The 25,508-nt window shown below is 36.4% G+C and overlaps 1 protein-coding gene across 1 annotated transcript; it reads right to left on the bottom strand.

The window, feature by feature from the left end:
* Nucleotides 1-5,072: 5,072 nt before the first annotated feature.
* Nucleotides 5,073-24,257, bottom strand: LOC126972979 (chymotrypsin-C-like). Its single transcript, XM_050820089.1, has 8 exons — nucleotides 24,125-24,257; nucleotides 20,962-21,220; nucleotides 18,105-18,281; nucleotides 13,631-13,862; nucleotides 11,074-11,183; nucleotides 8,417-8,584; nucleotides 6,628-6,784; nucleotides 5,073-5,352 (listed from the first exon to the last, which is right to left on the bottom strand). The coding sequence occupies exons 2-8, from the start codon at nucleotides 21,214-21,216 to the stop codon at nucleotides 5,126-5,128; spliced, it is 1,326 nt and encodes a 441-aa protein (XP_050676046.1). The 5' UTR covers nucleotides 21,217-21,220; nucleotides 24,125-24,257; the 3' UTR covers nucleotides 5,073-5,125.
* Nucleotides 24,258-25,508: the final 1,251 nt, after the last annotated feature.

Genomic DNA, 25,508 nt, shown 5'->3' with positions numbered 1-25,508 from the left:
ATTTTTAACCATGTTGAAATTGCGCGTAGAATTATTTATTTGATTTTGCTACAACATAGAACATAAAGAAGTGGGAGAGTCACGCAGCCGTCTTTTGACGTCAGCACAATCGGGCCAGACTCGTCCGGGTTAATTACCACACTCGCACAGAATACCGGCGTGAAGTAGCGGCCTATTGCCGCTATGTTTCGCATAGGTTAGTGTCGAGGACCGGAGGCCATTCCCCCCCCCAATCCCCAACAAAGATTATGAAAGCGGTCCCTAAAGAGATAGTACCCCAGGAGGGTACCGGCTCTACCAGAGTCGGAGAATCCCTCCCCGAGCACTCTAGCTCGGGCTGCCCTTCGTATTCTGGGGAGGGCACAGTACCGCGCATGACCAAGGACAAACGAGACAGTAACACCACGGCACCCCGCTCCACACTCAAAGTGGACTTTTGCAATATCAGGGGAATTAACTCCAACTTAAACGCCGTCCACCACCACTTTGAGACGGCGAAGCCGGCCTTGTGTTTCCTTGCGGAGACGCAGATATCTCGACCTAGCGATACGTCATATTTAACATACCCCGAGTACAAAATTTAGCACAATTTTTTGCCTCATGCCGGGGTATGTGAGTACGTTAGGGAGGATATCTGCTGTCGCCGTCTCGGGAATTTTGAGGGTAGGGACCTGTCCACTCTCTGGCTCCGCGTAGATTTAGAGGACCGGGTCCGCATCTATGCGTGTGTCTACAGGTCCCATAGTGGTAACGCAGAAACCGATCATCTCATGGGCTGCGTTCAAGCGGCAATTGACGACGTGCTTGCACAGATCCCCTCCGCTGAAATCGTAGTCTTGGGTGATTTCAACGGGCACAATGCCGAATGGCTTGGATCACGTACCACAGACTACGCAGGGCGATCTGTGCATAATTTTTCATTGGCGTACGATCTGTCCCAATTGGTTGAGTCGCAAACGCGGCTCCCGGATGTTGATAGCCACATGCCGTCCTTATTAGATCTTCTGCTGACTACACATCCCTATGGTTACCAGGTCATTGTCGACGCCCCTCTCGGAACGTCCGACCATTGCCTGGTCAGGAGTGTAGTGCCTATACGACGCCCACGTCGCAGACCACCAGCGACCCGCCGCGTTTGGCACTACAAGTCAGCAGATTGGGATGGGATGCGTTCCTTTTTTGCATACTACCCTTGGAGCAGGGTTTGTTTTCCTTCGGATGATCCTAGTGCCTGCGCCGTTGCAGTAGCCGATGTGATACTACAGGGCATGGATATTTTTATACCAAGCTCTGTAGTACCGATCGGTGGCAGATCACAGCCCTGGTTCGATGCGTCAGTTAAAGCAGCATCTGACTGCAAAAAACAGGCGTATCGAACTTGGGTTGCGGCGCTGGGCACAAAGGATCCGAACTGCATAGTTCTAAAGAGGAAATACAACCGTGCTTCCAGATTTTTTAAGCGGCAAATCACCAGTGCTAAGTCAAAACACGTCGTCAAAATCGGCGAGCAGCTTTCCAGTTACCCGACCGGAACACGCAAGTACTGGTCGTTGTCGAAAGCTGCTCTTGGTAACTTCAGCCAGCCGTCCATGCCGCCGTTGCACATGAGGAATGACACCCTGGCCCATACGGCAAAAGAGAAAACCGATCTCCTGTGCGCTCTTTTCGCCTCCAACTCGACTCTTGATGACAACGGAAAAACACCGCCGACCATCCCGCGGTGTCAGAGCTCTATGCCTGAAGTACAGTTCAGACAGAAAACTGTTAGGCGAGCTCTGTTTTCGTTGGACGTCAGGAAGTCGAGCGAGCTGGATGGCATTTCTCCAATCGTGCTTAGAACGTGTGCCCCTGAGTGACGCCGGTGCTAACGCGTTTATTCCGGCACTCTTATTCCAAAGGCGTAGTCCCTGACTCATGGAAGTCAGCCCTTGTCCATCCGATCCAAAAAAAAGGAGACAGTTCGGATCTGGCAAACTACAGGCCTATTGCTATTACCTCCCTGCTCTCCAAAATCATGGAGAGCATAATTAGCCGTCAGCTCTTGGTAAACCTAGAGGATCACCAGTTGATCAACGACCGACAATACGGGTTTCGCCATGGTCGGTCGGCAGGTGATCTTCGGGTATACCTAACACATAGATGGGCTGCGGCTATTGAAAGCAAGGGGGAAGGCCTGGCAGTTAGCCTGGGTATAGCGAAGGCCTTTGATCGTGTATGGCATAAGGCGCTCCTCTCTAAACTTCCATCATTTGGGCTTCCCGAGAGTTTCTGCAAGTGGACCCCCAGCTTCCTCACTGGGCGCAGCATACAGGTCGTTGTCGATGGACATTGCTCGAACCCGAAGCCCGTGAATGCTGGAGTGCCCCAAGGCTGTGTGCTATCTCCTATGCTGTTTCTTCTGCATATCAATGATATGTTGGACACCTCCAACATTCATTGATATGCAGATGACAGCACTGGTGATGCCGTATACACGGGCCATGTACGTCTCTCTCGGGAAATCGTCGACAAGTGCCGGGAGAAACTTGTGTCTTCTATCGAGTCCTCTCTTGAGAAGGTCGCGGAATGGGGTAAATTGAACCTTGTCCAATTTAACCCCCAGAAGACTCAAGTTTGCGCGTTTACCACTAAAAAAACCCCATTTGTCGCATCACCGCTCTTCGACAACACTTCCCTAAAAGCCTCGCCTAGTATCGGAATACTGGGTCTCGAAATGTCGAGCGATTGCCAATTCCGTGGCCATCTGGAGGGCAAAGCCAAATTGTCTTCAAAGAAACTGGGCGTCATTAATTGAGCACGGCAATACTTCAAGCCGGCCCACATTCTAGCGCTGTACAAAGCGCAGGTTCGGCCACACATGGAGTATTGCTGTCATCTCTGGTCTGGCGCACCCCAGTATCAGCTCGATCCATTTGACCGCATGCAACGCAGAGCAGCGCGAATTGTCGGGGACCCAGTACTCTGTGAACGGCTGGATCACTTGGCGTTGCGTAGAGACGTCGCTTCATTGTGTGTCTTCTACCGCATTTATCACGGGGAGTGTTCCGAAGAGCTATTTTACCTAATTCCTGCCGCCGAATTCCACCTTCGCACGACACGCCACAAGTTAGGATATCATCCTCACCATCTGGATGTGTGACGGTCCTCCACAGTGCGGTTTACAAGGAGCTTTCTTCCACGTACTACAAAGCTGTGGAATGAACTTCCTTGTGCGGTGTTTCCGGGACGATACGACATGGGTACCTTCAAAAAAAGCGCGTACACCTTCCTTAACCGGCCGGTAACGCTCCTGTGATTCCTCTGGTGTTGCAAGAGAGTATGGGCGGCGGTGATCACTTAACAACAGGTGACCCGTACGCTCGTTTGTCCTCCTATTCCATAAAAAAAAGGATAGATTTAGTAGTGTAAATATGCAAAATGGAACACGAGATCTACATACATGCGCAAACGCTAGAAGTAGCCGCCATTTTATGACCAGTGGGCAGTGACACAAATAAAGAAAAGTTGAAAGTTATTTTATTTTGACAATTTATTTTTATTTTTTTATTATTATAATTCAGCATTAAAAATACATACAACTTTCTGTTCCATCCACAGATCAGCAAGATGGAAATAAAGAATATAATAACTAACATATAACGATTAATTTTATGTACGATTTAAGGTTTTGGTAGATTTGAGAATCGGTCGTCAAATATTTTTTATACCCCAATTATAATTATTGATTTTTTTTATTACTTTAGACGGCAATAAAACGTTTGCTGGGTCAGTTAGTAGTATAATAATATTACTATATTATAATATTTACTTAAAGTTTGGATATATTAATTATTTTTTTTACCGTTCTGACAACTTTAATGATTAACACCGAATGAGGCTAATAATATTAAAAATTATTATTTGATCGAGTACTTCAAATTAAATTGTTATTTTTAAGGTGATTTATTCACCTTTGTTGATATGTACAGTTTTTTATGACAATAAAGGACGAGACGAGCAGGACGTTCAGCTGATGGTTAATGATACGCCCTGCCCATTTCAAGGTAATGAATTTTTTTAATATTTGTATTTGTTTAGTTGTATTTAATACATAAATATATAATGAAAACAACAAATTGTATATAATATGGGTTGTCCTCCAAAAATAGTATTAAGCGTATCAGTAACTGAGGTAAAACACAGATGTATACAATGAGTGTCTTGCCACTTCTTCTCATTAGCTCAACCCTTTACATGGCGGTAAGTTCTATAATGAAAAATATTTTTTTAACATTCATAAGTATGGATTTTGATTTGATTTATCTGTGTTACCTATAAACGCACAGTTAATTTATTCCAAGTTTAAAACTTTTTGTCCTTATAGACCTTTGTGATTATATTACATGACACGGAGAAGTAATTTTAAACTTGGAGTAACTTAACACTACGTTTATAAGTAAGAGACAGTATATTATTATGTTCTGTGATTTTTCATAGTTTTCAAATCCAGACCAACAAGAAGCCACAACTGTATTGTTGAATTAAAATACCAATATTTAAGAATGGTAAAATATCAGGTAGTAAGGCTTAACTGTAACTCCTGAACTATAAGCGTTGAACGCTTTATTTCCAGGGGCCCTTTATTACCATACTATCCCTAAATTTTGGAACAATAAATATTATTTAAACCGCCCAAAATAATTAAGCTTTATATATAACAAATCATAAATATGTCTCTTTTTTACAATTTTTTTTTTGATAATAAGGAATGAGACGAACAGGACGTTCAGCTGATGGTTATTGATGCGTCCTGCCCATAACAATGCAGTGCCCTTCAGAATTCTTGAATAAACCAAAAATCCTGAGCGGAACTACAATTGCGCTCGTCTCCTTGAGACATAAGATGTTCAGTCTCATTTGCACAGTAATTTCATCAGAAACACTATACTGATTCACGGCAGAAAAAGGCGCCAATGTACCCATAATCTAGCCGGCATCCTGTACAAAGGAGCCTCCCACTGGTAGTCTATACCAAACACGCTAACGTAGGAGTTTTTAAACATGGTGTGAGGTTTTTTAAAAATAAAGGCAAATTGTTTTAATAGTTTATTTTACCATTATTTTCATATTGTCCTAAGGATTAGATCTAAAGATCAGTGACATGTTTTCCAATCCACCCAGTGAACTGCGCAACATCTGTAAATACAACGTATTGACTTGGATCACAAACCGGATCATTACGCTTGGCAATAGTCATCGAGACTATTCCACGAACAAACCAGGATCCAGTCGCATTTACAGAGCTATCCTTTGGTATATCAGGCACGAATACATGGAAGCCGCCCCCACTGTCGCCGTTGCAGGCTGATGTTCCTGTGTATATATAATTCTTATAAGTTATTTTTAATGATTTTATTATTTTCATCGGGGCAAAAGCGTCCTGTTTTAACGAAAAAGGATATTAAAATTGTTAAAGCCAGAAATCTCCAAAATCCTAAAAGAAAAAGAAAAAACATTGAAGGATTCAAGTATTCTGCTTGGGATCTTTTGTTTGTCATCTAAGAAGATCTGAAGCTAGGTGCTTATCTTCGATATACATGACATGCCCTAATCAATCAATCCTGACAGTTAAAGAGAGTGGCTCGACCAAAATGCTTTCTGCCCTGATACGAGGGTAAAAGGTACAGAAATATCCTTATCAGGGCTCCAAGGCTTAACAAGTGGTGGAAAAGTACAACGTGGTCATCAACCTGCGTCAATCTTTGTTTCTAAGGGGGATAACTTAGTAAGCCTTAAGCTTCATTGTTGTGAAAAAAGGAGTGAAAGCTTCAGCCAAAGTGTACCAAAATACTGTTTTAGTTCATATGAGTAGACCTATTAGCAAAATGCTATTAAAACGTACCTAGTACTCTCTGCACATCCTCACAAGGCACGAAAGAAGTCAACTTTCAAACTTTATAAGGGCTGAACTCTGGCCCTCGGCTTAAAGGCCTGGGTTAAATCGAAAGGCAGTCTAGCCTTCCGAAATCGGCGAAATTGGAATTGTCGTATGGCACACTACGCCCTGACCGAGTTTTGACCCTCATTTGGTTTATAAGATGGTTTATTATTCATGGTCTTATAGCTTGTTTCAATAGCTTTCTTATACATTTACTCAAATCATCATAATTATAAGCAATCTATCAATACACGTAAAATAATCCGCTTTGACAGGCCGCCGCGTGCGCCAAATTCACGTCGAACTATGGATAACCGCGGCGCAAGGGCCCTTGCCGATCTCGGAAGGCTAGTAGTAGTATTTCAAATGTATAATATTCTTTCTATATTATATTGCTGAGACTTCTCTTGAATAAAACCAAATAAGTTTTGTTAATACTACACACCTACACATTAAAAAATAAATGTATTTTTGTTTCTAACAGAACTTATGGCCAGAAGTAAATAATCAAAAAATTTCTCAACTGGAAGCTGGTACGTGGTCATCTAATAGTAAAAGTTCACCGTCACCCACAATTTACCGCATAACCAGATTGAAAGTTGACATGTTCATGTAGTCTGATAATACCGTAAAAGTATCGCCTCATGGTGATTATTTTTCTTAAAACATAATAATTATGGGCGATAATCCAACAAGCACAATAATCTTACCATCATCTAATCCAGCACAAAATTTGCGATCACTTAAAACGCTGCTGTAGAATAAGGGATTCTTCTTAATGCAGTTGCTCTCTGATATTGTAGGCATCGTCGCTTTTTTAAGTTGAGGTGATAATTGATCAGTAATATCTATCCCCCAACCTACAACCTGAAATATACACAAGTATAAAGTATATGAAATACCTACCACTTTACGAATGTTATCATCATTAAAAACATTAACAGCCTTATAAATAAACTTGGTAAAAGTTATACCTGAGAATAAGCCAAGTATTTGAAAATGTGGACTATATCACTGGCAACACTGTCAATACAATGATAATTCTGAAGTTTTCCGAATGTCAAGCAGCCTTGCAAATAAATGCGGGAAACGATATGCGTCCGAATAAACCAATCATAAGGAAATGTCCAATTGTTAACATTTTGCTTAATATTGGTTTGTCTTTTTTTATCTAAGGTATAGCTTTATGCCAAGTTTATGTATAAGGCCGTTAAAGTTTATTTTCAGTTTCCATTCTTTGTATTTGTTCTTTGACTTTCTGAAGTTCGAGCTAGTAATTGAATAGTAATATAGTGCCAGTTACAGTTCTATTCAAATTAATCCAAAAGTGTTGGGGATAAGCCGAGAAAGATAGACGAAGGTTTTAAGAATTTATAACTAGCGGCTAGAGGTCTTATGAACACATTTAAATGCATTAAATATAATGCTGAGATTTCTGTGTTACAAGTAATACCACTTATCCTCAACCTTAGAAGATAAGTGGCAAACAAATTGATGCTGAAAATTACCGTTTAGTGCTTAGAATTTCAAATATTTTTTTGTTATTTACAATATATATTTATAACGGAAGTATTTATCCACTGTGTCTATAAATTTCTGCAACAACAACTTACAACTACTTAAATAGAAAAGAAAAAGAAGAAAAAAAGCTACGCAAAATTATCTGTGTGGTACACTTACACAGTTACGTCACGTGACTGCCAAATTGTTACCGTCACTTTTCTATGGCATTGATATGGCGTTTAACTTGGAGTAGGCCATTGCGATGTCTCTTGCACTTACCGTATTTAATCTTCTTTTCTGACACGTAACAGTTGGCAGCAAAATGAATAGATATCTACATACAGTAGTATTTTTTGTTAGGACAGGATACTAAGGCGAATGAATAGTACTTTAATAAAAAAGAAATATCATACGCATACAAAATTTCAATACAAAGTTTTGATTGATATGGGTCTATAAAAATCCGTTATAGAAACTAACAATGTGATTTAGCAGTAGCAGGTACCTTACGGTTTTGAATGTTATGTGAAGCAAAAATATAATCGACGACATTTTAATATCGCGCATTTTAAAATGGTATCTGAATCATTCAAATCACCTGATATAGCTGCTTTTCTGTTGTAACCTAGAATAATTGTATGTCACTAACCGAATTCAAAAAAGGAGGAGGTTCTCAATTCGTTGGTACTATTTTCGTTTGTTACCTCAGAACTTTCGTCTGGGTCGGTTCACCCAACAATAATCTTTAATAGAATTAGATTGTATAAAAAGACGCAATTATTTTTATACTTTTAAGTGCATATTATATCTATTGTTTGAGAGTAGTGTTTTTGAAGTCGGTTGTTTTTTGTAATTTTTATTTTATTTTTAGTTTTGTTGATGTTATATTCATATTTCGAGATCTGGTACACGGTATATCTCAAATAAGTATATGGTTTGAAAAAGAAATGTATATAAACTGTTTTATTTATATAAATAGTACAATTGTTATCTTACCGTGCCATATACTCTGTCTGTCGGTAGTTTATCATACGCCGATCTATGCCACAAGCAAGCCGGTTGTATATAATCATTGAACTGGACTTGTGATTTCATTTTCAGCAGAGCGATGTCATTCATCAGGAATTTCTGTGTATATTCTTCGTGAACTTTTATTGAATGTATCTGGAAGTAGTTGTGATTATTTTTAACCCTTAACAGGGATCGTGGGGGCCACGCAGCCCCCACGCATGACGTTTCCTTGGTTTTCTAATAAACTAAGCATCGTGAGCAACCACCATTTTAAGTATTCTCATTACGTCGCTGTTCGGGGCGAGAGCCGGACGTTCAGCGCTATATCACTTACTGGGTCCCAGGTATGGATGTTTTGGCGTCCGCATGGCCCCCACGATACCAGTTACGTGTTAAAGTTTTTTTGCATAGAACTTTTCATATGTTTGTTATTTTGACAGTTATTAAATAAGACGAAGATGAGAAAACTTTTCACGATGTTCTTTAAGAATATCCAAGTTGTAATGACATGAGTTAGCTAATAAAAAAAGAGCTGACGGGGAGGCTAAGGGTCAGAAAATAATTTTGGATGGTGTTAAAGGGGCGGGTTGTTGTCAAATAAACTTTAACGATTCTCTTACAAGATTTGTACACGGGTTTGAAGGTAAACTTGCTTCTTAATTGAATATTAGCAAAGTGCATTAAATTAAATTTACCTAATGTTACTTTATTATATGCAGCTTCAAATATCTAAATTTTTAAGTTGATGTATTTAGTCATAATTGCATTTATATGTCTAAATTACTTCTTTTTATTTGGTTGAGTTCTTGTGGCAGGTGTCATCATACTAGTTCAATCATCATTGTTTGTGGTGGCACTGTGTGGCGAATCGTTCCTATTCCTAAGATACAGTCCATTGAGGCAATGGCTAGTCCCTGCGTCATATCCGAGAATGGACGCTACTTGTGTTGGCTGATGTTCCTGATAGTTTTAATCCATTGAGGCAATGGCTATTTCCTGCGTCATCTCCGAGAACGGACACTACTTGTGGTGGTTAATAGTCCTGTTAGTTTTTAACCATTGAGGTGATGTCTATTCCCTGCGACATCTCCGATAACGAACGCTACTTGTGGTGGCTGATGATCCTGTTAGTATTTATGAAAGAGCGGGACAAACGAGCGTATGGTTCACCCGATGTTAAGTGATCAGAGTTGCGCACATTCTTCTACAACACTAGAAGAATAATAATAACCCATCATATCGTACTGGAGACACCGCGCAAAGAAGCTAATTTCATATGGCTGTACGTGGAAGAAAGTTAATTTTATAACGAAGTGTAGACGAACTTAACACATCCAGATGGTCAAGAAGATATTCCAGTGTAGCGCGAAGAAATGTATGGATGTGTTGGGATGGACTTTGGGATACATTTCAAGTTAAGCCTGACTAAGATAAACCAGTGCTGAAGCCTTTGAAAGTGGTAAAAAGGGAAATAAATAATAGTAGCATGAAACTTATTATAAAAAGAAGAGAATATAACAAAAATCAAAGGAAAGTGGAGTTTTCAACGAACAGAACGGACACCAACTTTTGAATAAAACTGATATTTTGAAGGGTTAATTCGATTGAAAATAAAGGTTCTTTTTTGATATTTGAGTTAAAAATAAGGTGGAAAAATATATATTTCAATTCAAATAAATTACAGTGTATTTGGGACATAAAAAGGAAAGTAGAGATTTCAACGAATAGAAAGCACACCAACTTTTAAAAAAACTGATATTTTGACAGGTGAATTCGATTGAAAACAATGGTTATTTTTCGATATTTCAGTTCAAAATAAGGTAAAAAATAAATATTTCAATTCAAATAAGTTACAGTGTATTTCGGACATAAAACCGGTAATTTTTTACCAAATTTCGGTATTTTCTTTTTGTAAAAGATAAAAAAAACCATTAACTTGTTTTTTTTTTAATGTTTAACATAAATTTTGAGTTTCTGTGAAAAAATGTGAAAATAAAAGTTGTAGATCTTTTTATTATCTACAACTTTGCCATTTTACCTTTTTCGATAGTACTTGTAGTTTTGCCGGGAATCGAGATAAACCGTTTTTTCCCTATTATACCTTCCTTTTTCCACTTCCCGACCTCAGATCTTCCGTAATTTATTTTTCCTTTCATTTTTGTTATATTCTCTTCCATTCCCAATGGGTTTTATCCTACTAATATTATTTTTTCTTATAATAATATGGATTACAATGTAATATCGTACAGTAAAAATTTATAATTAAATAGCCTGAGGGTTTTTGCTTCTTTCCTAGTCTGTGGTATCGTTAAGAAAATCGTTTGTGCTATAGTAACCTTTCCCACACAAACGTTATTTAATAATTCTTTTAAATTTTCGTAGCACATTTGTTTTGTACATTTTCTGGGATCATACTGTAGAAGCATATACATCGCCCAATAAAAGACTTACTTAGTCGACTTAACGGAGTAGTAGGCATAACAAGTTTATGTTTGTTCCCACAGTCAAGAGGAATAACAGGAGAGCAGTCTTTTGTCAGGCATATTAATTTTTTTAGTACTCAGGTCATATCGACCAGGCAACAAGGTCTTGAAGACCGCACTGTGGAGGATCGTCACGATTTACAAAAATATTTCACGTACCGCTCTCTCCTGCGAGTCCGTGTCACCGCCAATCAGATTGTACTTTCCCAGGACCACGCTAAGAATGTCTGGTACAACAGGCTCTCCACGTATTGTAGCACAGTGTGCAGCTATAACAAATTATTACTATTAATATTACTTTCTTGTTGCAGCCCCACAGCTGGATCCCAAATCCCATACAGGCATAACGACTTCTTTGTATAATAAAACTTTATTTTGTACTGACATCTTGTAGTGCCTGCATAGAAGCCATTACAAATTTATAAAAAGAAGTTCTAATCGGTCTGTTTTTTTCTTGTCGTGAGCCTTCCAGCGGAGCTAACTGTCAAGTGTAATGCTGATATTTTGCTGTATTTTCGTATGGGACTATTTTCTTATGTAAACTGTTACGTAAATTGGTTCTTAATCTGTTTTTATATAACTAAAATTTACGTGAATAGATTTACTTTCATTTAGTTTCATTCTCCATTTTTTAGTCTATTTAACTATTGTGTTTACTGCTATTTGAATTGTCTTTGCTGCCTCCTTATGGTTATTGTTATTATTATTACCCACGCCAAGTAGAATAGTATCATCAGCAAAGGTCATAACAGCGTTATTTTCTATTTGGAGAATGTCATTTATGTATAGTGCGTACAGAACCGGACCTAATACACTTCCCTGAGGCACTCCAGCTTTATCTCCTTAATTTCTGTACAGATATCCTCTTATAAAGTCCATAAATATCTATTGGTAAAATAAGATTCAAGAATATCTGCAAATGCAAATTTAGTAAAGCCATTCTTAGCTTGTTTATAAGCCCTTCATGCCAAACTGTATCAAAAGCCTGCGCCACATCTAGAAATATTGTGGATCACTCTAAATAGGATATGATATTACTTATTGAAATTCAAACACGACCCATATGAAAATGTATGCATCAGACCTGAGAACAATGGGTGCAAGAAACTCAGCTCATATTATATTATCAATAAGTTTGCCGCAATAAAATAATACCTCATTGATTACATTTATACTTTTTAATAAACGCAATTTATGTAACTACACAATATTCAAGCAAACAGCGTGTTTCATGGATTTCGCTTTAAAATCTGAAAGAACTGGCTTATCTGAGTGTTTGGTCTCGCATAACTAATAGTTCATCTCGGGCGTTTTAAAATAGCCAATGAGCATAGCGCGTCTCGTGTTCAAAATAAGTGGAAGGCACTGAAAGCTAATAAAAAAACAAATAATTTCTACCTTGGGCAAGCAATGTGGCATGGTGCCGGATTTTACTAGACGTTCACCAACTCTCTGAGAAGAATAAACACACTTAGGACAATGTCATTCAAAGGCTACAAAATGGTTTTAAACTGTTCACTTGATTTTTTTTTAATTTTTCTATTCTTACATCGCAGATCCCTGCAGATAAATGCTTTCATCCATAGTCTTGTAGTATGAATCTTTATAATTTTAACGTTTCTGTTTAATACAGTTAATTTTTTTCTCAGTGAGTTTTCTATATAAATATAATATTTATATGATTATTACAGCAAACTCTGATATTTTCGATACAATGAATAAAGAAAAATGCCTCGAGCATAGTACCGATAGCATGTTTCTTACGGTATTAAATCATCCAAGATATTTTTGTTATTTTCGCATTATTAGTCATGTAATTTGTTTGAAAATGCTTCCAAGCCTTATTTGAGAAGTATTTGCTTCAATAATATTATGAGTAACACTATTCATAATGAAATTATTATAATTTCAATTTTTTTTTTGAATGTCCAATGTTTTGAAAATCAGACAACACTGTCAGCTCAATTTGTCTGAAAGTGCGTTGATTATTATGGTTATGGTATATTTAGGTTATATTACCACCTATTGCCCATTTATTATTTTTATACTGTTTGTTTACTCTACATATAGAAAAAAATAAACGTATTATTACAAAAAGTTAACTTGTTTTAAAAAAGTTCTATTACAAATCCGTTTCTTCCTGTTGTTTAGCGTTAATCTTTACACGTCACTTGAGGAATTAGACACAATTTAACAAAACACGAGTCTAAGCAATGTTTTAATTATTTGTTGAAATTTTATTTATTTATTTCATTCAGAGAGATCTCCATATATATGTATGTATATCTCGAAAATGTATTAGTAATAACACCGTAAAACTTTTAAAAATGAAATATTTCGTAGAAAAGAATTGGGAAGTTCTACCCTGACGGGGCTTAATGTTTTTAAGAAGGATCAGACGAGCAGGACGTTCAACTGATGGTAATTGATAAGCCCTGTCCACTACAATGCAGTGCCGCTCAGGATTCTTGAATAATCCAAAATTTCTGAGTGACACTAGAATTGCGCTCGTCACCGTAATATAAAGTGTCATTTGCCCAGTGATTTAACTAGCTACGGCGCCCTTCAGACCGAAACACATTAATGTTTAAACATTACTGCTTCACGGCTGAAATGGGCGCCGTTGTGGTACCCATAATCTAGCCGGCATCCTATCCAAATACTTAGTGATAAAGAGTTATAGATATGTGCTCTAAAATGAAACATAAAAATTTACCTGTTAATACATAACTCTTTGATAACAGAGTACCACCACATATATATTTAAGTTCGTTCTGCTGGTATCTGTATATAGCCACGTGCCACGGCCATTCTCCTGCACGTGTTGGCAGCCCGTTCACAATCAGCTCTGTATACTCAATCTTACGTCTTCCACATTTCAAGTCAAGGTTTTTTCTATGAGTTTCCGCGTGATCCTTTTTTCCTTGGATAAAATCATCCAAATATCCCTAGAGTTTAAAATATTAGTTGTTACCTATATAATACAACACAACGCAGTTTAATAAGATGTCTTCTAGAGAATTTAATTATTTATATTGTTTACAAGAAACTACAAAATACTTACAAATTCAGACATGCATTAAAAAAAATTGTGACTTTGTTGTCGGTTACGCAGTAATAAGAAATTATATAAATTTAAAAGAAATTTGGGTGGAGTTGGTCTACTCCGTAACAAGTTGGGAACTGTACTCTCGAATTTGTTGAAGACTACGTCTAACTTGGACAAATAGTCCAATTGGGCAGGTCTAATTTCAGGAAAGAGGTGACTCTTCGAATTAAACTCGGATGGGCAGCGTTCGGGAAGCTCCAAAAATTCTTCTCGTCCCAAATACGACAGTGTCTGAAGACGAAAGTTTTAACGAATGTGTGTTGCCACTGATGACATACGGAACGCAGACGTGGTCGCTGACTATGGGACTTAAGAGGAAGCATGTTATCACGTTTTAGATTTGTCAAAAATATTTTCATTCATTTGTATTTTATTAATTAACACATACCTTATGAGGAACCTCATTGTCGGTCAGAAAACTATTTACCAAGGTGCTGACGTGGTAACGTTGTCAAATTAATTGAAATGCTTTACCTAAGCTGTAAATTAATCAGGGGCATCTCAGGCTCCTGGATTACAGGTGGTTGGTGACTACAGGATTGCTGACGTGAAATGTCGTGCTACCGAATGTTACCAGCTATTCTCGACCGGATTAGCACTGGCACGGAAAACCGAAGTGTAGAAATGGCCAAGTCCCGCAATGTTTTTTATCTATCTTCCACATTATTACAGTGATCTCCAACCGATTATATGCTAATAGGAATTATCAACGCAAACTTATAAAGAGGAAGTACAACACTGCCTCCACAAAGGTTCATAAAATCACAATTCTCCTAGTTTATGCCAGTCATCGTTATTGGAGAGTAGTTTTCATGCCCGGAACACGCAAGTTGTTGAAAGTAGACATTAGTAACTTCAGCCAGATGTCCCTACTACCACACAGAAAATGATACGCGAGGCTATAATTACAGTTAAAGAGAATATCTTTGTCTCGAATCCGACTTTAATGACACTGGAAAGATATCTCGCAATGCCGGAGCTCCATGCCAGCTTAGACACAAAACTGTTTGGATGTTTTTGACTCTCAGAGCGCCATTTGTTTCCGAAGCAGTAGTAGTGTCTAGTATATTAGAAATGACATCAAAAATTCTAAATTCTAAAGAAATCCATTTTTATGAAAACAAATGCCTTTTATGCCTTGTAGGGCATTATGATTGACTAATTTGGTGCTTCTTCCAGGTAGACGTAATATACACTGATTAAAGTTAATGTTTTGACCGAATAGACCACAAGATTTTCTTGAAAAAATTATATAAAATGGGCGTTAGAGGAAATTTACTATGAAGATTTTCTTCGTATATAGATAATCGATCTCAAGCGGTTGTTATAAGCAACTATATATCTAGTTGGGTTGTAATACCAAGTGGAGTCCCACAGGGCTTAGACTCCTTTTGTATTCAAAATAAATTAGATTTAAATCCCATTAAATGCACAGTTGTCCCATTTTGTCGTAAAAAACAAATACTAAATTATAACTACTACTTTGAAAACCAAGACCTTGAAAGGAGTCCTGAGAGAGAGATTTAGATAGAGAAAGAGATTTAGGAGTGATTCACGATCAAGAACTCATGTTTTATAAACATATTGATTTTATGCCGCTCAGGATCCTTGAAATACCATAAAATTCTGCGCTTGCCACCTAGAGACATAAGATGTCAAGTCTCATTTGCCCCGTTATTTCTCTAGTTACGGCGCTCTTCGGACCGAGACACAGTAATGCTTACACATTACTGCTTCACGGCAGAAATAGGTGCCGTTGTGGTACCCATAATATAGCCAGCATTCTACCTCCCACTGATTACATATAAGAAAACAATAGTGATATAAGTATTTGATTTTCCGAAATTACATAAAACAGAGTGAACGTAGAGCAAATTACAAATCAAGGCGTTAGATATATATTATTTAAGTCACGTATTAAAATTAACTTGGGTGATCAACTAGTATGACATAATTACATTATTATTGGAATATTAAAAAAATCCAATTTGCTTCAAAACAATAAAACGTGATAAAATTCTAACTAGCTAATAGTTGCTTTGAAAATTTTTATTTTTCAAGCGGTTAGCGTAGCGTTGAAAATCTATTTGGATGTTTTAAAATGTGTTATCAACCTGCAGTTTTATTACGAAATTTCGTTCCTCGAAAAATTCGTCAAACTTAAGTATAGTTTATTTTCAGAGTATCAATTTATTTTTATAAAGATACTTCAATTTTTTTTTATGGAATAGGCGGACAAACGAGCGTACCTGGTGTTAAGTGATCAACGCCGCCCACAATCTCTTGCAACACCAGATGAATCACAGGAGCGTTGCCGGTCTCCGAAGGTGTACGCGTTTATTTTGAAGGTACCCACGTCGTATCGTCCCGGAAACACCGCAGAAGGAAGCTCATTCCACAGCGTTGTAGTACGTGGAAGAAAGCTCCTTGAGAACCGCACTGTGGAGTCTGCCTGCCGTTGCATAAGCACTTTCACAAAATATCATTGTCGTACAATAAACAACTAGAATCCCGATCGCCTATTAAAAGATCGTCAAAATATATCTGAGCATCGTTGTACATGGGGCACACTAAAAGTCATGCACTTCTAGCTAATCGGAACTATTTGAATTTCGAATGTTATATTTTTGAAACGTTGCAACCATCTTAGTAATAAAAAAAAAACAATTGGCGGGAAATCATTTGTCAATTGTTTTTTATCACACATCAAAGTTTTACGTACGCAACGAAAATGGAATTAAGTCGAAAAGATTTAAGAGTGATGATTTTTATGATTTTAATTTAAAAGTTCTCTCTCTCCGCAAGACTGTGCCGCTCGACTTCATTTTGGTTATAACATGTTGTTTTTTTTAAGTTACGCAAAACTTTTAGTGTGACCTACGTATAAACGTATACATAAAATTGAAACATTGCTTCAAATTAATACTTTATTTCGTGGTAGTATTAAAGTCGATAGTTTATAAAATAATACGCTCATTACTCATCACGCGAACACGAGGCAAGAACATTTTTTGAAACCAATTGAAATGTAATTTCTTAACAAAATAATTTAAAACGTCAAATTAGTTACACAATGTAGTTAATTTAAAGGGGAACTTACCTGAAATACGTCACTACATCCTTTTTAAGTTTGGATATGCTGTGTCATTGCGTGGAGTTATAACACAACTGAACAAAAACTCTGCCTATTAGACGCGTAGGCAGAGTTTGGCTTCAGACAATTTTTGTTGATGCGTTTGTTGACAAGTTTTGCGATTGTGAGTCAACACAAAATATAAATAAAATCAATAATCTTATTCTTTCTTATTAATTCTTGATTTCTTTTATTTGTTTATTTTTAATATACTCAAATAAATTTTGAAATTTAAAATTTACTGATTTTTTTTTCTTTCGAGTCTAAATTCGTAACAATATTGCAACAAAGAAACGCAAGGCATTAAAATAGCATTAAGTTTCCTACATGTATTTATGTATTAATTTATAAATGTATTTAAAACTATAATCAAAATGAATAATAAGCACATACAATAACTTAAACATTAAAAGTAAAAAGGCATAAAAGGCATTTATTTTCTCAAAATTGATTCCTTTAGAATTCTTTTTGATGTCATTTCTAATACTACTAGATACTACTACCGCTTCGGAAACAAATGGCGTTCTGAGAGAGAGAAAGCGGCGCAAGAAACTTTCCCAGCATTCCTTTTTTTTTGCGCTCTTTTCAATAAAATATACAATATTGTACAGTCATTTCTATGTAGTAGTAACAAATCTGAAAGGTTTATTTTAATAAAATTCAAAAAATCAAAAATACAATTGATATCGATACAAAAAAAATACAATAAAAAAAAATCAATACAAGAATTTATAACAAGACTAAAAATTTTATTTTCTCTATGAAATTTTGTAATCTGTGCTAATTTATTTCCTACTAAATACTATACAAAATTGGTCCATAATAAATATATTATAACCTTTAATATTGCAGGTTTTTATAATTTTCCACTAACTTCAAAAAGTAGAGAACATTTATTTTTTTCTTTATACGTTAATTTTGTATTGAGTAATAAAGTCAATAACTTACCAATGAAGAATTTTGACAGTATTGATGGGTGTTGATATTCAGGTAATTTATGTAGGGAATAACTCCACTATTCTGAGGACCTTTAACTTCCAATTTCAAACCTTTACTTGGCTTAAAGAACTTTATTTCAAAATCATCATTATTTTTTGCAGAAATCCTTGCAAAAGAGTCGTGAACCTAAAAATATTAAGTATTGTTCAATATTTATATAATATTATATTTAAATATTAATATAAAATAAATAAATAATTTTAAATATTAACTGTGTTTTTACAAAACAGTTAAACATGTGTTGAACACTTATTTCAAAGAAGTTCTATTACGAATACTGTGTCTTTCTGTTGTTCAATTGCGTTCAACAATCTTTAGACATTGCTTATATTTAAACACGAGTCGAAGCTTGTCTAACGGCCGTTTTTAATAACGTATCTCTAATTACCGATACATTGCTATCACCGTTTAATGACAAGATCTTATCTATCCATAGCTATATCCAATATAGTTATATGGTTGTTCCCAATATTCAGTCTATCTCTTACTTGAGATAAAAATCGTAACTATTTTTGACTCTGTCCCAATAAACTTATCGACAGTAACTCACCTTATCCGTACACGCTGTCTGTCAATGGGACGACGTATAGCTTACCAGCGATAGAAGTTTGTATGGAAATTTCAATTCACGCGTCCCAATATAAGGCGATAAGAATGACTTATCGGGTATATTGGGACAGCTTCAGATTATTGACAGCTAAATACTAACAGCTTCTATAGATAGAGATAAATGACTACCTTCTGGTAGTAATTATTGGCCGATAGTCCAATGCTGTATGTCGATAGGTTATTGAAACGTTCCGATACCGATAAAAACAGTACAAGTAATGGAAGGATAAATTTGTCTACCAATAGTAAGTTAAACTAAGGATAGATAGGTTATTGAAAACGGCCGTAAGGTGTGTCTAACGGATAGATCTTATTCATATTGAAGAATTAGATTATAATATGATGACAGATAGATTGATACACTTTTTACACAAATTATCTTGCCCCAAGTTAAGCATATGTATAGCCTGTGTTATGGGTTACAAGACAATGATATATTTAATACAATATACTTACTTAAACATACATAAATTCATATAAACATACATAAATACATTTAAACATCCATGACTCAGAAACAAACATCCATATTCATCATATAAATGCTTGCACCTACCGGGATTCGAACCCGGAAGAGATGACAACTATGATAAAGTTGCGTTACGTTCCTTTAATCATTGTTTCTTTACACTTCAGCTTATGTTGTGTTTACCGACGTTTTAGTTAAACATAAATTAAATAAAACACTAACACAAAAAAAAACATAATATTCTATTATTTTTTCTCATAATTAAACTATATAATATACAAATATGTCATATATTTATTCCTATATAGGTGTATAAAGATAGGTAGATTAAGCAAAATACTTACAATTCCCAGGTTAAAGTTCAAATGAAATTATAGTTATATTGATAAGATAATGTTAATTGGATATTTCTAAATGTTGGATGATGTTAATATTATCTTTATTAAGGTTATATTAATATATAAAATAAATGCATGAGTTATTATCACAGCGTTTTTTGATTAAAAACACAAGCAAAACAGAACGTAGTAAAAATAGTCGTGCAATCGTACCCTAGACAGACTACCTTAGATAATTTATACATCTAGATGGCGTCTCTTGATGTTAGACAACCGATTAAAACAGGCCAGGAATATTAGTTTAATGTGCGTGACAATCTACGTCTGACACTCGCGATGTTTATGACACATTGTGTTAGTGTGCGCGAAATTGCTCAAATTAGAGGTTCGTTCTAAACTCATTTTTTTTTGACGTTTTCACAGCTGTCATAGTCTATTTAGACAAAGATATGATCTAAGATGTATACTTTAAAGTGTAACAAAAATATTTATGCATGCCATTTTATAACAAATATGCTTTGAAACTAGTACATTAATAAATAAAATTATTTTATTAAAAGAGTTGCCTTAACAGGGATATTCCTGAACAATTAAAAATAAAACTTACAAAAATTAAAGGTTTTTAAATATTATATTTTAGTATAGACTGTAATATATATTTCATTAATGGACGAAAAATATAAAAATTGTTTGTAAATACCAACCCAACTAACCACCTAAGAATATAGATAATGAAAATACCTCACAAATTATAAGATTGAATTTTTAAACGCTTTCCAACAATATTCCATGACTGTTTTATAAGTCACTTTACAATAACGTAAAACAGTCACTTTAAGTTACAGTTTTACGTCTTTATGGTATAAAATGTCTATACGTCTGGGTATCTCATCCAATGTAATTGCAGTTGGCAATTGTTAGTTTCAAATATTTTTTTTTTTTCGAGAGGAGGAAAATATGTTTACGTATTCACGGCCCGAATCGGGGCGAAATGTGTCTGACTCGAGTGTCCGCCCAAGCGGACACCCCATGCCGACTAAAAACCTCCTCTATGCTGTTAGCCCTGAAGGCTTTTACAGCGGCATAGGACGTGGGCGATGGAGGCCGCAAAAACTACGCAACAACAGTCGCGGGGCCTCTCCTTAGGAGACTTGAACCTCGGACCGGCTGTGTGCTTGTGGGAAGGAGAGAAGCTGAGCAAATGTATGTAATCTACCATACTTTAGAGGGTGTCAAAGTTTTTACGTAACAAAAGTAGCCTAAAATATCTATCTACTTAAGCTCTTAAGTTGGGATAAGTTGGAGTATATTCTTATTCCTGGGGACAGTTTTTCAATCGATTTAGATTTATTTAAATATTATATTCAATGTGAGAAAATATAAAACTTACCAACTTGACGCTAGCCTCAGCATCAAATCTTAGAACTATTTTAGTGTTGATAACAAACTGCATTTCAAAGAACACATAGTATTGGTTCTCTTCTTCCGGAGATCTTCCAGGCTCGTACGAGATGGTAATTTTTTTCGTATCGTTGCACGGATGTACAAATACGAGAGGGTTACCAACGATTGCCCAACTATCCTCGCTGTGAGTTGTATCCAGAAGAGTAAGAGTCAGAATTATTGCAAATATAACAATCTTCATTGTCCTATAACATAAAAAAGGAAGCTATTTTAGAAGAAGGAAGGACGGCATTTTATAAAAACTTTCTCGCGTTGACAACTTTTAGAATTACTATTTAAAAGAAAACGTTTCGGTAGTACTTTGTTCAACAAAAGCCACAAGGTCTTATTGTGTACTACCAATGGGCTCATTTGTACAGGATACCGGCTAGATTATGGGTACCACAACGGCGCCGATATCTGCCGTGAAGCAGTAATGTGTAAGCATTAATGTGTTTTTGTCCGAAGGGCGCCGTAGCTAGTGAAATTACTGGACAAATAAGACTTAACATCTTATGTCTCAAGGAGACGACCGCATTTGTTGTGCCGCTCAGAATTTCTAGATTTTTCAAGCGGCACCGCATTGTAATCGGCAAAGCGTACCAATTACCATCAGCTGAACGTCCTGTTCGTCTCTTCCGTTATTGTCATAAAAAAATACAAGTACTGTACTGTATTAAACAATAAGTAAATATTTTGGGTAAAGATATTTCCATGAATTAAATTTAGAACAATATGGACAATAAATAATAATAAATTCATTATTATTTTGTTTGTAACAGATAATAATTTCTTTAGCTGCGTTGAGCACTTGTCTTGGGATGGGTATAAAATGTTAAACTCGCGTCAGGACACGTGACCAGCGGGCCTACCATGAACCCTTATTGCGATTCAATTGATAACATAAAATTTACTGCTTTGCTATTTCGTGCCTCGACGTGATTAGAGTTATCTAATTTAGGTTGACGTCAAATCAACTGATTAAACCGCAATGATGTCAATTGAATGTCAAAAATAATAATATCAATTGTATCGCAAACTGATGTAGTTAGTTCAATCATTCGTACCATGAGTTAATATTTCAACCTAAACTGGATAGCTTATGTGTCAAAGTGAGCGATTCGTAAAAAGTTTCTACTTCCTTAGAGGAAAGTGAATCGTGTTGGTAATAACTTAAAAAAAATAGTGAAAACATACAGAAAAGGAATATTTTATTGATGAAGGAGGAGGCAGTAAGGGCCCGGGCTATAGCCTGTTCGCAAGAACGAATTAAAAAAAAAGAACTCTGTGGTCCTGTGAAATCAAACAAAAATGGAGGTGCGTTCATAACTCGTTATTTTTACGAAAACACCTAAATAAAGCTTTTATTTTGTAATTTAAAGAACTATATATATTTATATTACTATTATTTAATAAGTACAAAAAGGGCTTAATGGTTTATAATTTGACGCTATAAAGCGCATTTTAAAAATGTATTTTTAGTATTTTCTACGCACAAAAACTGCAAAAATCATATCATTTTTTTTTCGAGAGGAGGAAAATACATTTACGTATTGAAGGCCCATACGTCGGACTCGAGTTCTCTATGCTGTTAGCCCTGAAGGCTTTTACAGTGACATAGGACGTGGGCCGTGGAGGCCGCAAAGACTACGCAACAACAGTCGCGGGGCGTCACCTAAGGAGACTCGAACCTCAGACCTGCTGTGTGCTTGTGGGAAGGAGAGAGAATGAAAATGAAGGTGAAAGAGTGTGGTGATGGTTTGTGTAATGTAAGTGTGTATGTATGTGTTTATGAATGTATGTATGTATGTAAGTAGTGTAAATGTTTGTGTGCATGTATGTTTGTGTTTCCGTCTGTTTGTAGAGTGTGTTTGTGATTGTGTAAGTGGTGTATGTCAGTCCGTCAGTCAGTCCGTGTGTGAGTGTAAGTGGAGTGAAACGATAACAGGATGAGGACTAACGTCTCGTCGGGTATCAGGAGAATGTGTGGTGTATCTAGGTTGCGGGCCGCTGGCCATCGTCAGAATGACGAGTGCCAGTGGTTTGCGTTTGACCGCGCCTACGCCTACGAAGGCGGTGTGTGCGCGTCTGTGTCGGTGTTTGTATGGGTGTCGCGTTCGCGATGGTGATGTCGTCCTCATAGTGTACCGTGACGTGCCAGGGACGTCTTAGTGGGTTGAGACTATGTTGAAGCGGGGTGTACTCACATGCCTTCCTAACCAAGATGTTGGGATGGTTAGGCGCCTTGTCAAAGAGACGTCGAGATATCTCTTTAAAGTTTTGAGCTATCGTCGGAAGCTCAAGATCGCGGTGAAGGTCCACGTTTCAGATGAACCACGGGGCTCCGGTTGTCGTGCGCGTGAATTTATTTTGAACTACTTGCAAACGGTTTAGGTACCTCGGTCGGGTGTACGCGAATACGACGCTTGCGTATGACAGTATTGGGCCGTACGATAGTATTGTACAGCGCCACTTTGTGTTTGAGCTGAAGTTTGCTTCGCCCACACATAAGTGGATAAAGGCGACTGAGCACAAATTGGGCTCTGTTGCATACCGTATCAATATGTTTCTTGAAGTTCGTATTGCTGTTGAACGTGACTCCTAAGTATTTGTAATCCTTCACCCACGGTATTGGTGTTTCATACAATTTAATTATGTCGGTCGGTTGTTTTTTAGCTCGAATGCTATTCGCGTCACCGAAGTGTACTGCTGCACTCTTGGTGGGGTTCATTTTAATCCGCCATTTTCTGAGCCAGTTGCCTAGTTCATCGACGGCGGTTTGAAGCACTTTAATGTTCTTGAATCATTTAATTATTCTTCAATATTCCTTTTTTTTGGTTGTATATTTTCCTGATTTGTGTTTCGTCTAATTAGTGTAACTGTCACTACCATGCCAATTGCACAGTAATTAAATAAATAAATAAAATAAACAAATACCAACAGATCTGATCTGGACTTATGAACAATGAATTAGGAAATATTTTATGAGGCCAAAATGGACAATAATTTATGTTACAATAAACGATTTTTCGCACTTAAGACACTGTGTTATAACACTATCCACAGCTATTTTGATTATAAACGATAAAGTAAATATTCTTATAACTTACCATTAAATTGGCCTATCACCTTGGTTCGTATAAACTGATTTTACTTTATAATACAATATTACTTTGTATTTTGAAATGAACCTTATATGTAATAAAATTACTTTAAAAACACGTTGTTGTAGGACTAAAGATGACTACATACTAATAATAATAATTGCTTTAAGATGCAGATGGATAAGAAAAGTTGACAAAACTAAAAACGCCCGCGTTTTCTGTACAGTGCCTATTGTTTTTATATATTTAATGTTAATAATAAAAACACTCACTCTTTCATTATGCATTCACACAATGTTACAATACTTCACATAATAATTAATTTTTTTACACTTTATGTATATAATGTATCTAACTTTTACAACCACAAGTTTTTTTGGGTTACTTAGTCGTATTTACTTTTTTTATATCTTACTCAACAAGTCAAAACGTTTACAAAGATTATTATTATTACAGAGATTGTAAATGTTATATAAAATAGTCAAACTCTATTTAATAATTTAAAAACATGTCAATTATTTTCTCGGCATTTTTTTCTCACTAAAGTTCAACTTTCCAATATACATAATATATGTTCATAAGCGTCATTTTGTAATCTTAATAAATAAATTATATCTTAATTTTGAAACACAATATTCTTAAAAATATTTCAAAAGCAGACAAATTTAAAAATAACGAATAAATAAATTTTCAACAACATAACTTATGCTGCGTCAAAACCAGAATTTTAGCCGTTATATGTCCTGTGTTGACCCACAAGCTATCGCCGCTGTATTGGAAAATAATAAATTTTTATGTTTTTTCCTTAAACACACGCGTACTTAAATCTATATAAAAGTCAAACGTTAAAAGACTCTAATAATTTTCCTCAATTAAAACATGTCTCATGAATTTTTTAGATAAAAAAATAAAAATCACCGGTCCTCAACAACACTTCCCTTAATGCCTCGCTTAGTATACCAAGACTAGTACAATGCAAATTCCGCGGTTATCTGGAAGGCAAAGATAAACTGGCGTTGAAGGAACTGGGTGTCATAAATAGAGCACGACAATATTTCAAGCCGGTCCACATTCTAGATCCCTACAAAGCGCAGGTCCAGCCGCTGGACCTGCACTGTATGCCTCTCATGTCTGATCTGGTGCACTCCAGTTCAAAGCATTTGACCGAATGCAACGCAGAGCTGCTGGACTTGTCGGAGACCCTTAGCTCTGTGAACGTCTCATCATCATCATCAACCGCAAGAAAAATCTCCACGACGATCGGTCCTGCGCTGCCCTCATCCAACGTGTTCCGTTGATCTTGACCAGATTGTCGGTCCATCTTCTGGGGGGCCTACCAACACTGCGTCTTACAGTAGGTGGTCACTATTCGAGTGTGTCCGTCGAACTA

Source organism: Leptidea sinapis, chromosome 28 (assembly GCF_905404315.1).
Source record: "Leptidea sinapis chromosome 28, ilLepSina1.1, whole genome shotgun sequence".
In the NCBI taxonomy this organism is placed as follows: Eukaryota; Metazoa; Arthropoda; class Insecta; order Lepidoptera; family Pieridae; genus Leptidea; species Leptidea sinapis.
The sequence above is the reverse complement of the archived record's forward strand: the minus strand, read 5'-3'. Positions and strand labels throughout refer to the sequence as shown.

Bases quoted from the DNA above. Each gene is read 5' to 3' on its own strand.
- LOC126972979 (XM_050820089.1), bottom strand. From the start codon at position 21,216: ATGAAGATTGTTATATTTGCAATAATTCTGACTCTTACTCTTCTGGAT. The intron at 18,282-20,961 runs GTAAGTTTTATA...TAATATTTTTAG, and splicing joins CTGAGGCTAGCGTCAAGTTG to GTTCACGACTCTTTTGCAAG. The intron at 5,353-6,627 runs GTAAGATTATTG...ATATATACACAG, and splicing joins TTGTGCTGGATTAGATGATG to GAACATCAGCCTGCAACGGC.